At 34.7% G+C, this 13,443-nt stretch overlaps 6 protein-coding genes across 11 annotated transcripts in view; 5 read left to right on the plus strand and 1 right to left on the minus strand.

Annotated features, from left to right (window-relative positions):
* Positions 1-13,443, plus strand: part of LOC116296840 (uncharacterized) — a 49,268-nt gene that overhangs the window by 19,156 nt on the left and 16,669 nt on the right. The gene's annotated exons all lie outside the window — the stretch shown is intronic.
* LOC116296838 (uncharacterized) overlaps positions 1-13,443 on the minus strand; it is a 32,747-nt gene that overhangs the window by 17,003 nt on the left and 2,301 nt on the right. The window lies entirely within an intron of this gene.
* Positions 812-2,583, plus strand: LOC148912162 (BTB and MATH domain-containing protein 38-like). Its single transcript, XM_089028422.1, has 2 exons — positions 812-1,407; positions 1,656-2,583. The coding sequence occupies exons 1-2, from the start codon at positions 1,131-1,133 to the stop codon at positions 1,949-1,951; spliced, it is 573 nt and encodes a 190-aa protein (XP_088884548.1). The 5' UTR covers positions 812-1,130; the 3' UTR covers positions 1,952-2,583.
* LOC116296844 (kelch-like protein 12) lies at positions 5,802-7,277 on the plus strand. Of its 2 annotated transcripts, none has more exons than XM_031704949.2 (2): positions 5,802-6,314; positions 6,523-7,277. In XM_031704949.2, the coding sequence occupies exons 1-2, from the start codon at positions 6,041-6,043 to the stop codon at positions 6,909-6,911; spliced, it is 663 nt and encodes a 220-aa protein (XP_031560809.2). In that variant the 5' UTR covers positions 5,802-6,040; the 3' UTR covers positions 6,912-7,277. The 2 variants fall into 2 exon arrangements, with proteins under 2 accessions (XP_031560809.2, XP_031560810.2); XM_031704950.2 differs by having other exon boundaries at positions 5,814-6,314; positions 6,562-7,277.
* On the plus strand, positions 8,152-9,988 carry LOC148912163 (kelch-like protein 12). Of its 3 annotated transcripts, none has more exons than XM_089028090.1 (3): positions 8,152-8,344; positions 8,536-8,819; positions 9,069-9,988. In XM_089028090.1, exons 2-3 carry the CDS (start codon positions 8,546-8,548, stop codon positions 9,434-9,436), a joined length of 642 nt encoding a protein of 213 aa, XP_088884216.1. In that variant the 5' UTR covers positions 8,152-8,344; positions 8,536-8,545; the 3' UTR covers positions 9,437-9,988. The 3 variants fall into 3 exon arrangements, with proteins under 3 accessions (XP_088884216.1, XP_088884217.1, XP_088884215.1); XM_089028091.1 differs by having other exon boundaries at positions 8,161-8,344; positions 8,608-8,819; XM_089028089.1 differs by lacking the exon at positions 8,152-8,344 and having other exon boundaries at positions 8,357-8,819.
* LOC116296846 (kelch-like protein 24) lies at positions 10,124-13,332 on the plus strand. The gene is made up of 2 exons (XM_031704953.2): positions 10,124-10,776; positions 11,258-13,332. The coding sequence occupies exons 1-2, from the start codon at positions 10,503-10,505 to the stop codon at positions 11,551-11,553; spliced, it is 570 nt and encodes a 189-aa protein (XP_031560813.2). The 5' UTR covers positions 10,124-10,502; the 3' UTR covers positions 11,554-13,332.

Raw genomic sequence — 13,443 nt, forward strand, 5'->3', positions numbered from 1 at the left:
TGCGTAAAAGATGGGTTTTATTGATTGCTTCTAACATTTTAAAAAAGACCCGTCAAGTTAGGTGCATTGTATTTCGTTTTTCTAATGCCTTATTGTGTTTCGAGCAAGCTACTTGATGTACTAAGTCTTGCAATGCATGCACCTAACTTGACAGGTCAAATGGAGGTTTAAAAATGTTCGCATTATTTTCTCAAAATCTGCGGCACAGAATTTTTTTAAACTTTGATATTTTGTAAGTCATATATCATAGTAATGATGCAATGAAGCAATCTGAAAATAAAACGAGGGAAACACACGGAATTTGTTTTTTTCTTAATTTTAATAACCTTGATTTGTTTAACGCTGTTTCAAAACAAAATTCATTATTATAATCTTCAATTATTGCTTAACATTTGATGAAAGTTTCATGGTAATTAAATAAAAGCAATATTATAAACGAAGCGAATAAACAAGCTTGATGCGGTCGGCTATAGATTGTACCCAATTAATACTCCAAATTTTTAAGCGTTTCATTTGTGTTGCTGCTGCTCGAAACTTGTGACGAATTTTTGTCGAATTAGAAGAGTAAATCTACTTATTAGTATTCATGAAAATGTCAATTTTTCTGCTGTCCTTATGGCGAAAGGCCAAAAACTGTTTTTCTTCCCCGGGCTCTATATCAACGTTTTTTCTTGTTTCATATATTTTTGACGTTTGTTTTTCTCATAACTAAATTTTTGGAAGGTTCGAGTTATAATCAGTTCCCGGAAATATTTGCAATTTAATACTGAATAGATTCGTTAATATTTTATAATTGGTAGGGAATTCGAAGGAATCCGTTTAGACTTATATCGTTATATCTGATTATCTTTGAATTTAAGTCTATTTCTTTTACAAATGTTCAACCTGGTTGAATTGGAGTTCGAATTCATCAGCTTCAAGCGAAGACTGAGTGATTTTATTTTTTACAAACACTTGATTTAATATGTGTCTGCAGTTCAGTTCTTATTTCATGCTGTTAACTATTGTGTAGGAATGCCGATAACCTGTTTTGTTGATTTCTCCGCCCCCCTCTGTAATTATAAGCAGTTAAAGTTACCAAAAGTTTTCAATTTCGTGATTCCTGTTCCTACTCAACAAGAGCTAAAAAGATGGCACAGGCAAAAAGCAATAATGATGAAGGTTATGACTTTTCAACTCCTCAACACTTCAGTGATTTGGTGCTCGTCGTCGAAAACACTAAGTTTTTCGTCCATAAATGCGTTCTTTCGATGTCTTCTCCCGTGTTTGAGAAAATGCTTTCGTCAGTCGGTTTCCGTGAAAAGGACGCCAAGCAAATAGATCTACCAGGGAAGCAAAGCGATGAATTTGGTGCTTTTCTAAGAGTGATCTACGCGGACGTAATTTCCCAAGGAAAGCATATCAACGGTAAGTGTTGGGTAAATAGAAGTGAAAAAGACATGAATTTTATCGAGAACTAAAAAAAGTTGCGTTAAACTTACGAGAAAACATCAACACTTTTGATCCGTTTTATAATTTTGCAATCACTGGTTTCCAATTTAGAAATCACAAACTTATTTAAAAGATTTTTGGATACTTGTCGAGGAAAGGAATTTGCCAACCTCAACAATTTCACAAATCTTCTTCTTTCTAACTAATATCTAATATATTTGCAGAGGAAAACTATGAGTTTCTCCTTCAACTTGCTGAAGAATACCAAGTCAGTAAAGTCAAACATCTGTGCTGCAAGTTTTTAATCTCAAGTGTTGAAGAATCCAATTGTCTTGGGATTTGTAAAGTAGCGGAATCCTACAACCTTGAAGATGTAAAGGAAAAGTGTGCAGAAGTGGCATCTCTCAAACCTTGCCGTATTTTAGAAAGTTGTGAAGAATGTTTTGGATTACAGCTTGAAAGTAAGACGAGAGTTTATGCCAAGAGAGTCAAATATTTGGAACAAAATGCATATGCATAAATAAATCATTTTTTATAGTGGGTTACAAATTCTTCATTATATATTATATATATATATTGTTTTCCATTTTGGCCCACTGTCGCACCCGCACACTAGCACTACATTTTCTTATTTACAACACAACACTCAATAGTTACGTTTTAAATTTTGCTGATGGAGGAAAACCAAAGAACCTGGAGTAAAACCCTCGTGGCAAGGGAAAGATCAACACATCAAACAAACTTTACTGGCATTGGTGAAAGGAAGACGGTCTAAGAACGTAGACGAACCATGCCACCCCATTAACAAATGCTGCCAGTTTCTAATCTCAAGAGCCCAATTGTCTTGGGATTTATAAAGTAGCGGAATCCTACAATCTTGAAGATGTCATGGAAAAGTGTGCAGAAGAGGCATTTCTCAATCCGTGCTGGGTTTTAGAAAATTCTGAAATCTTTCGTGGATTAAAGGCGAAAGTCAGAAGAAGGTATTTGCCGAACGAGCCAGATATTTTGATGAAACTTTAAAGTGCATATGACACGAAAAAATATTAATGTTAAAAATGTGTATTTTATTGGCATTAATAAGAATATCACATTTGAATTTGTTTCAAAAACGTATTTCTCTAGAAATTCAAGAAAATTTAGCACAAGTTGTGACGTCATTTTGTTTACAAGTCTCAAGATTTAGCTACAAATACACGAAATATGTTTGAATGTAGAATCTTAATTTCAAGTAGTACACTTTTCAGTTCCCCAACATTTGAAGAGTACTACGTAAGCTATCAAATGAAGCTGAATAAAATATGCCTTTTGTTGTTATTTTATACGAATTACAATTTATATTTTGTGCATTACTACCCAATCTAGAGTACGTGTCAACAAAATGACGTCACAAGTTTGGCTAACTTTTCTTACATATCTCAAGAAATAAGCTTTTGAAACAAATTTTATTACCATATATTCATTATTATTAACAAACTATACATTTTAAACGATGAAATGTTTTCGTGTCATATACACTTTAAAAGACAAGGCCTTTGCACAGTGGAAAAGAAATGAAGACCTGGACCCAGCATCCTCACTTTGCTCTAATTAGAGAATCACGACCAAAACTAGCTAAAAGCCACGTTGCAAAATAGCCTCGATTCTTTCACTTTCAAAGGACACAAAATTCCATTCATAAATTCCATCAGTAAGCAATGCGTTTAATTGAGAGTTAAAAGATAAGTTGAAAAGCTATTGGAGAATCTTCTCATGATAAACCTTTGATTTGAAGGAACTAGAATTATATGTATTCCACTTGCATCGGCATATAAACCTAGATTTACTCCATTACCACTAGCAGAATTCCTTATTGCATATTCTCTTAACTGTTACCCGTTCATTATCACCAACCGTCTTGCTATGCAAACGGCTTACTGAAGCATACGAAAATGGAAGAGTAGTGGTGAATTGATGTTTTTAAAAGCTCTACTGAATGAATCAATAAATCAAACCGCCCTTTGGCAAACTCGTGGATACTTGTTGCACTTTTCGGATATTGGGCTTCCTGTGCCTTTCTTATGCTTGTTGACATTCAAAGGATTCAAAGTATTTCGCTCGATTTCATGTTTTTTTAAATACTCAATTTAGCTGGTAAAATGAGTAATAATTCTTTTATTTTCCTTTCAACACTTAGTTCTTTGTTATTTTGTTCAGTTTGGAAGCGAATTCTGTGATGAATTAATTGTCTGAACTTCAATTACGAAATGTTCAATTACGAAATGTTCAATTACGATGGAGTCAACTGAGTCAAGCATAGAGTATAATTGGAAGAAGATCTATTTGCAAATGCTTTCTCTGTTTTCAATTGAAAAGGCGGGCTGTGTGTTTTATTGCAGGAATCATTCGACCTACGATCTCAAAACTGAATATACAAGATAATCGGCCGTTTACGATACAATCGGGACGATCAACAAAATGCGTTGCGTTATGCGTTACGTTGATTTACATTACTACTTATCTTTACCTTCAAGGGTCACGGCTCCTACACGAAACTATTCATTTACACTGTGAACTAAGCGAATATTTTATAGAAATTCGTTTGGAAATGCTATTTATTTTGTCTTCATCCAAGTCTGTAAATTCGAGCACATTTCAACATACAAGAACATTGCTTCGGCTGTTTGTAATGTGCGGCGATCAATCTACTTTTTATTCAGAACGGCTTATTTGAATGATAAAACTTGCCGAATTCTTCAAAAATCCATTGGAAATGTTCTTTTTTTCGTCTTTTGCAATTTTGTCTACGATCTACATCTACATTGATTATTTCCTTACTAGTAAGAAGTCACTTAGTAAATACAACTGTTGATCAGTAATAAAACTTCACTCGATCGAGTTAATAAGATTTTTTCGCTGAATACCGCCGTGATTTTGAGATGTGAATAATGAAAAGAGCCTTTTTCGATGCATCCAGCTCGACCTTAGTCTCCCTCGCATCCGTTTTTAGTGTCGGTCGTCACGCAACGCTCCCTCCCCACAAACTGCTGCTTGCATTCGAACTACATTCCTTTCTCATTGTTTGGCCAATCACAAGACGGTTTACATATTTAGAGAACCGTTCGCGGACTTTTGATCTGACCAAACACCGTGCAGCTTTTATTTCGCATTCTCAACTCGCTCATAAAAGAAGTGTACATGTTTGGCCTCGTGTCTTCAAAGTTCGGTATTCCTGATCTAAATGCGCATCAGAAGTCGGCTATCAAAACTTTAGTCGAAGAGAAAAAAGATATTTTTGTCAATCTTCCAACAGGGTTTGGCAAATCTCTAATTTACCAAGCTCTGCCTCTCGTATTTGACTACAAATATATAATAGAGTCTGGTCACATCGTGGTTGTTCGGACGACGAGTACGAGAACGAGTCCGAGTTAAAACTTTTAAAGATTGGCACTATCTCTTTGAAGTCTTGATCGTGTATAAAATAGATTGAAACTTTAGACTGTAAAAAATCGGAAATCGACTACGATTTAGCGTTACTCGTACTCGTACTCGTCGTCGTATCTAAAGGTCGCTAATACGTCTAATGGATGAGCTTTCAGTATCACGCAGCGAACTCTGCAATAATTTAGCTGCGAGTTATCGCTTGCAATTTTTATTTCAACTGTTGCAAACGGTCAATCTGATCGCAATAGCTATGGAGTAATATTTGATTGACAGCATCGAAAACCCAAAGTCCAACGGACATCTCTCCTACTCCCCACGAATCGCCATTTGAGGTATGAAATGGGAGTCTTATTAAATTCTCTCCTGCTAGCTTTCAAAACTTTTTTTTTACTTTATTCTCAAACTGATATTGTTCTGTAGCAAGAAAAAACTTACTGATGTTTCGGACTCTAGTCCCTCGTCGGAGTAAAAGAGCTCTTATACTACTACTAGTAGCTCACTCTAGTTTTTAGCTAGTTATCTCTTCCTGTTCTGTAGCATGTGAAAGGGCATCCAACTAATTCGTATAACCGCTGATATGTTATGGGACAGAAATTCGGTGAATATTTTAGAATAGTTTTATTGTTTGACGAACGATATCTTGGCGAATATAAAAATACAGTTGATAAGTAACGGCAAGTCTTGTCCTAACGGTCATACGTTAGTCTTGTGATTCAAGTACGTGTCCTATTCCAAGCTTGGACCTTGCATTTCAACAATTATGTCCCGACAGGTTAGCTATTTATAATAATCGGTATTGATTCTATCTCGAGTAAATAGTTGAATATCTTTTAATTTAGTTGTTGCATGTCTCAGTTATGAATGACTTTACTTGTCTTGATGACTTTGATGCCATAATACGTACATCAACGTTTTTTCTCGTTTCAGATATTTTCGACGCTTGCTTTGTTCACAATTAAATTGTTGGAAGCTTCGGGTTACAATCAGTTCCCCGGGAAATCTTTGCAATTTAATACTGAATAGATTAATATTATATAATTGGTAGGGAAGTCGAAGGAATGAGTTTGGACTTATATCGTTATATCTGATATATCTGATTATCTCTTAAGTCAATTTCTCTTACAAATTTTCAAACTGGTTGAATTGGAGCTCGAATTCATTAGTTTGAAGTGAAGACTTCAAAAAGATGGCACAGTCGAAAAGCAATAATGATGAAGGTTACGACTTTTCAACTCCTCAACACTTCAGTGATTTGGTGCTCGTCGTCGAAAACACCAAGTTTAACGTCCATAAATGCGTTCTTTCGATGTCTTCTCCCGTGTTTGAGAAAATGCTTACGTTAGATTTCCTTGAAAAGGACGCCAAGCAAATAGATCTACCAGGGAAGCAAAGCGATGAATTTGGTGCTTTTCTAAGAGTGATTTACGCAGACGTAATTTCCCAAGGAAAGCAAACCAACGGTAAGTGTTGGGTGAATAGAAGAGAAAAAGACATGAATGTTATCCGAAAAAATAGTTGTGTTAAATTTACGGAAATATCAACCTTTGATTCACTTTATTATTTTGCAATCACTAATTTCCAATTTGGGAATCCGAAACTTATTTAAAAGATTATTGGATACTTGTCGAGGAAAGGAATTGAACTGAAAATCTTTCAACAATTTCACAGATCTTCTTCATTCTAAGCAAATATTTAATACATTTGCAGAGGAAAACTATGAGTTTCTCCTCCAAATTGCTGAAGAATACCAAGTCAATAAAGTAAAACATCTGTGCTGCAAGTTTTTAATCTCAAACGTTGAAGAATCCAATTGTCTTGGGATTTATAAAGTAGCGGAATCCTACAACCTTGAAGATGTCATGGAAAAGTGTGCAGAAGTGGCATCTCGCAAACCTCGCTGGGTTTTGGAAAGTTCTGAGGAGTTTCGTGGATTAAAAAAAGAGAATCAGAAGATGGTATTTGCCAAACAAGACAGATATTTTGATGAATCTTTAAAGAAATGCAAAAGAAATGAAGACCAGGAGCCAGCACCTTCTATTAGAGAATCACTTCGATAAACTGATAAACTAGCTAAAGAGCCGCGTTGCAAGAAAAACCTTGATTCTTTCACCTTCAAAAGACACAAAATTCCATTTATCAGTAAGCAATGCGTTTAATTTAGTTTTATGGCTTGTCCTATGCAGCTCTGAACCTTATTATCTACTGTGTATCGAATTGAATTTTTTAGTGTGAACTTTTCTCTGAGCATCCATGTAAACCTTGCAAGAGAAGAAACAACGAGACTAATGGAGGGTTGTTCAAAGAAGTACTTTATGATTGGGAACTTGCAAAATGTAATGCTTGAACAAACTGACAAAAATGATAATTTTAGAGAGTCTTGTTTGTAATAATATGCTGTAATAAATCTTCAATTTATTTATTTATTTTTGTGTCAGAAATTATTCCAACTTAAAGAAGACACATCTAAGCATCAATCTTTGTATGGCCATGCAATTTTCATCACATGTTTAATACTTTAAAAATGAAATAACGTGAGTAGATTTATAGTTAAAAGTTAAGTTGAAAAGCTATTGCAGAATCAGCCCATGAAAGCCTTTGATTTGAAGGGACTAGAAAGATTTGAAGGGACTAGAAAGATTTGAAGGGACTAGAAAGATTTGAAGGGACTAGAAAGATTTGAATTGCATTCTCTTTTGTCAGTTTATTATCAGCAACTGTCTTGAAATGGGAGTTTTAAGAAATTCTCTACTGCAAGCTTTCAAAACTTTTTTTTTACAGTTTATCGTCAAATTTATATCGTTCTGTAGCATGTGAAAGTGTATCGAACTAATTCATATAACCGCTGATATGTTATGCGGAGACAGAAATTCGGTCAATATTTTAGAATAGTTTTATTGTTTGTTAACCAGACGAGCGATAACTTGACGAATATAGGGAATACAGCTCACGGGCCCTCATTAATTATTAAGGCAAGTCTTATCGTGACGGTCATACGTTAGTCATGAGATCTAAGTACGTGTCCTATTCTGACCTTGTTTTACCTTGCATTTGACTAACTCTGTGGTCATGCCACGACAGGCTAGCTATGCACGATAATAATCAATATCATTTCCACCTCTAGTAAATAAGCAGTTGAATATTTGGTGAAATATCATTTAAGTGTTGCATCTTTACTGACTTGTCTGGATGACTTTGACGCCAAAATCCAACGTACATGTGATTATTTTGATCATAATGAGATTGTTGGAAGGTTCGAGTTATAATCAGTTCTTGGAAATATTTTCTATTATTTAAATAGATCAATAATTCTATGATGTATAATTCGTGGAACTCAAAGGAATAGGTCTAGTCTTATATCGTCATATCTGATTATCTTTTGAATTTAAGTCAATTTCTACCTGATTGTATGTCTAAACGAAATAAGTCAATTTCTTTTACAAATTTTCACCTTGGATGAATTGGAGCTCGAAGCATTAGTATGAAGTGAAGAGTAAGTGATTCTATTTCTTACAAACACTTGACATAATATGTGTCTGCATAGTTCAGAAACTTATTTCATGCTGTTAACTATTGTGTAGGAATGCCAATAGCCTGTTTTGTTGATTTTCCCCCTCTGTAATTATAAGTGGTTGAAGTTACCAAAAGTTTTCAATTTCGTGTTTGTTGTTCCTACTCAACAAGAGCCAAAAAGATGGCACAGTTGAAAAGCAATAATGATGAAGGTTATGACTTTTCATCTCCTCGACACTTCAGTGATTTGGTGCTCGTCGTCGAAAACACCAAGTTTAACGTCCATAAATGCATTCTTTCGATGTCTTCTCCCGTGTTTGAGAAAATGCTTACGTTAGATTTCCTTGAAAAGGACGCCAAGCAAATACATTTACCAGGGAAGCAAAGCGATGAATTTGGTGCTTTTCTAAGAGTGATTTACGCAGACGTAATTTCCCAAGGAAAGCATATCAACGGTAAGTGTTGGGTAAATAGAAGTGAAAAAGACATGAATTTTATCGAGAACTAAAAAAAGTTGCGTTAAACTTACGAGAAAACATCAACACTTTTGATCCGTTTTATAATTTTGCAATCACTGGTTTCCAATTTGGGAATCAGAAACTTATCTAAAAGATTTTTGGATACTTGTCGAGAAAAGGAATTTGCCAACCTCAACAATTTCACAAATCTTCTTCTTTCTTAACGAATATCTAATACATTTGCAGAGGAAAACTATGAGTTTCTCCTCCAACTTGCTGAAGAATACCAAGTCAGTAAAGTCAAATATCTGTGCTGCGAGTTTTTAATCTCAAGCGTTAAAGAATCTAATTGTCTTGGGATTTATAAAGTAGCGGAATCCTACAACCTTGAAGATGTCATGGAAAAGTGTGCGGAAGTGGCATCTCGCAAACCTTGCTGGGTTTTAGAAAGTTCTGAGGAGTTTCGTGGATTAAAAGACGAAAATCAGAAGATGGTATTTGCCAAACGAGCCAGATATTTTGATGAAACTTTAAAGGACAAGACCTATATACAGTGCAAAAGAAATGAAGACCAGGAGCCAGCACCTTCTTCTATTAGAGAATCACTTCGATAAACTGATAACCTAGCTAAAATGCAACGTTGCAAAAAAAAAAAAAAAACCTTGATTCTTTCACTTTCAAAATATACAAAATTCCATTTATCAGTAAGAAATGCGTTTAATTTAGTTTTATGGCTTGTCCTATGCAGCTTTGAACCTTATTACCTACTGTGTACCGAATTGAATTTTTTAGTGTGAACTTTTCTCTGGGCATCCATGTAAACCTTGCAAGAGAAGGAACAACGAGATTAATGGAGCGATGTTAAAAGAAGTACTTTATGATTTGGAAGGTGTAAAATTTAATGTTTAAACAAACTTGATATTTATATATTTCACGCGCGAAAGCGACAATTTTGTAGTCTTGTTTGCTCAAATATGCTGCAATGAATCTTCTATTTCTTTGTGTGTCATAAATTATTCCAACTTAAGGAAGACTTGCATGAATCTATCTATGGGGTGCAATTTTCATCACATGTTTAATAATTTAAGTACTGAAATAATGTGAGTAGGTTTATAGTTTTACCTCAAACAAATAATCGAATATCTAGTAAATTATATTTTTCATTCGAGTGTTGCATGTCTCAGTTATGAACGACTTTATTTGTCTGGATGATGACTTTGTTGCCATGATACGTACATCAACGTTTTTTCTCGTTTCAGATATTTTCGACGCTTGCTTTGTTCACAATTAAATTGCTTGAGGGTTCGGGTTATAATCAGTTCCTGGTAATGATTTTTATTCAATACTGAAGAGATTGAACTCGAAGGAATCAGTTTAAACTTATATCTACATATCTGGCTATCTTTGAATTTAATTCAATTGCTTTTACAAACTTTCAACCTGGTTAAATTGGAGCTCGAATTCATTAGTTTACAGCGAATACTGAGTGATTCTATTTCTTACAAACACTTGACGTAATATGTGTCTGCAGTTCAGTTCTTATTTCATGCTGTTAACTATTGTGTAAATATGCCAATAGCCTGTTTTGTTGATTTTCCCCCTCTGTAATTATAAGTGGTTGAAGTTACCAAAAGTTTTCAATTTCGTGATTCTTGTTCCTACTCAACAAGAGCGAAAAAGATGGCACAGGCGAAAAGCAATAATGATGAAGTTTATGACTTTTCAACTCCTCGACACTTCAGTGATTTGGTGCTCGTCGTCGAAAACACCAAGTTTCACGTCCATAAATGCATTCTTTCGATGTCTTCTCCCGTGTTTGAGAAAATGCTTACGTTAGATTTCCTTGAAAAGGACGCCAAGCAAATACATTTACCAGGGAAGCAAAGCGATGAATTTGGTGCTTTTCTAAGAGTGATTTACGCAGACGTAATTTCCCAAGGAAAGCAAATCAACAGTAAGTGTTGGGTAACTACTACGTTGACAGATAGAACTAGAACCTCGAAGATATACTGTTCTAAATACCCTTTCATACAATATCACCTGCTGCTTGTAGTTCTTGATAGATATATATGCAGTATTTTTTGGGTTTTAATGTCTCTTATTCTTGTGCTGTTTTCCTTTCCCTCGACTAGTGTTTGTTCTAAATTTATTTTCAAGAAAGTACTAGTTGTAAAGCTAATAAAGAAAAAGAATTTAAAAAATAATGAGAAAAGTTAAAATAAAGAAAGATGAATGTTCTCCGAAAAAAAAGCTGCGTCATTCGAAATTTTTAATACTTTTGATAAATTTTGTAATTTCGCAATGACTGACTGTCAATTTGGGAAACAGAAACTTATTTAAAAGAGTATTTGGTACTTTTCGAGAAAAGGAATTCGCCAACTGAAAATCTTTCTTTCTGAAATTTTCTTTCTAATTAATATTTAATACATTTGCAGAGGAAAACTATGAGTTTCTCCTTCGACTTGCTGAAGAATACCAAGTCAGCAAAGTCAAATATCTGTGCTGCAAGTTTCTAATCTCAAGCGTTGAAGAATCCAATTGTCTCGGGATTTATAAAGTAGCGGAATTACACAACCTTGAAGATGTCATGGAAAAGTGTGCAGAAGTGACATCTCTCAAACCGAGCCGTATTTTAGAAAGTTCTGAAGAATTTTGTGGATTACTGCCAGAAAGTAAGATGAGAGTTTATGCCAAAAGAGTCAAATATTTAGAACAAAATGCATATGCATAAATAAATTACTTTTTATAGTGCCATGCACTGCAAGTTTCTAATCTCAAGCGTTAAAGAACCCAATTTTCTTCAGTGGGATTTATTAAGTAGCGGAATTATACAACCTTGAAGATGTCATGGAAAAGTGCGGAGAAGTGGCATCTCTCAAAGCGTGCTGGGTTTTAGAACGTTCTGAGGAGTTTCGCGGATTAAAAGACGAAAATCAGAAGATGGTACTTGCCAAACGAGACAGATATTTTGATGAAACTTTAAAGGACAAGACCTTTACACAGTGGAAAAGAAATGAAGACCTGGAGCCAGCACCTTCTTCTATAAGAGAATCACTTCGATAAACTGATTAACTAGCTAAAGAGCCACGTTGATAAACCTTGATTCTTTCACTTTCAAAGGATACAAAATTCCATTTATCAGTATGCAAAGCGTTTAATTTAGTTTTCTGGCTTGTCCTATGCAGCTCTGAACCTTATTATCTACTGTGTACCGAATAAAATTTTTTAGTGTGAACTTTTCTCTGAGCATCCATGTAAACCTTGCAAGAGAAGAAACAACGAGACTAATGGAGGGATGCTCATAGAAGTATTTTTTGTAGTGTATGGTACTCATTGTCTGTAATAACAGGGATGAAAAAAAGAGGTACATTTATATATTAGTATACTTTACTGTACTAAGTACCGTTCTTTTGTTAGCACTGTAATCCTTGTAGGCAAAGGAGAAGAATCATTAGTTAGATTAATGGAGCGATGTTCACAGAAGTACTTTATGATTTTGACCTTGCAAAACTACGCGGTACTGTTTAAAAAAATTTGTAATTTTTATTGTTTCGCGCAAATGCGACTATTTTGGAGGGTCTAAAAACATCAATCTAGCTATAATGCAATGTCATCATACTGTTGAACCTGTAGATTTATAGTTACTTGTGCACACACTAACCGAGACCACTTGAAGAAATTTAGCCAATCACCACATAGAGTGAAAACAAAGGAATCAAACTTTAGTCAAGCTTTAACCAACCACGAGCAAGCAACCAAGGATTGAAATCTTGAATGTCAACAAGAACTTTCGGAATGAAGGTGAATAAACGATTGTGATTGGCTGAGGTCAATATCGGATACTCTATTTTGCTATCTCATGATTGGCTAAGTTTTTTTCTAACTTTGTCGCAGTGGTCCCGGTAAAAGTGTGTCTACGACAATAAAGTTAAAGGTCATTTAAAATATAGCACATATTGTAGAACAAGATCAATTCTTTAGTGACTTGAAGGTTATAAACAACTACCAGAATCCTTTGTACCGTATCTTTTATCAGCGCATTAACATCATCTCACTATTCTAATGAAGCAATAAAAGATTTGATGAAAAAGTGATAACATTAAACAGCAATAACGGTAGGCTGTTGGGAAATGTGATTAATTCAAGGACAAACACCGCTCCACTGAATCGTAACTTCAACGTCAGTGATGAGACATATTCAAAGCTCTAATAATTTATCAATAAAGGACGATTTGTAAAAGCGTTTTAAACAACTACATACAGACATATCATATCTTCTCGGACGTTTTACATGAAACCTGCTATTTGGCGTTGAATCAATTTCAATTTGTATTTTAATTTGTATTAATCGTAATTTTGCTTTTGCTTTTGTATTTGTACGATTGAATTTTTGATTTACAGCAACAAAAATCCAAATTCTAACGGACATCTACAACATTGGGCTCACAGTTCTAAACCCCAGCAACTTTTAAAACTATTCGAATAAAATAAAGTCGTAAGATGTTTTGAATCCATTTGTTGGGGTGCTTGTGTCCCAATTGTTTCAATCTAGCAGACACCTTCACCGCAGTTCTTACCAAAATAACCCATCTGCTCGCATAATGGGCCGGTTATATCTACT

Source organism: Actinia tenebrosa, unplaced genomic scaffold, assembly GCF_029948245.1.
Source record: "Actinia tenebrosa isolate PJP-AT-01 unplaced genomic scaffold, QUT_ActTen_1.0 PGA_scaffold12__29_contigs__length_12842862, whole genome shotgun sequence".
NCBI classification, from domain to species: Eukaryota; Metazoa; Cnidaria; class Anthozoa; order Actiniaria; family Actiniidae; genus Actinia; species Actinia tenebrosa.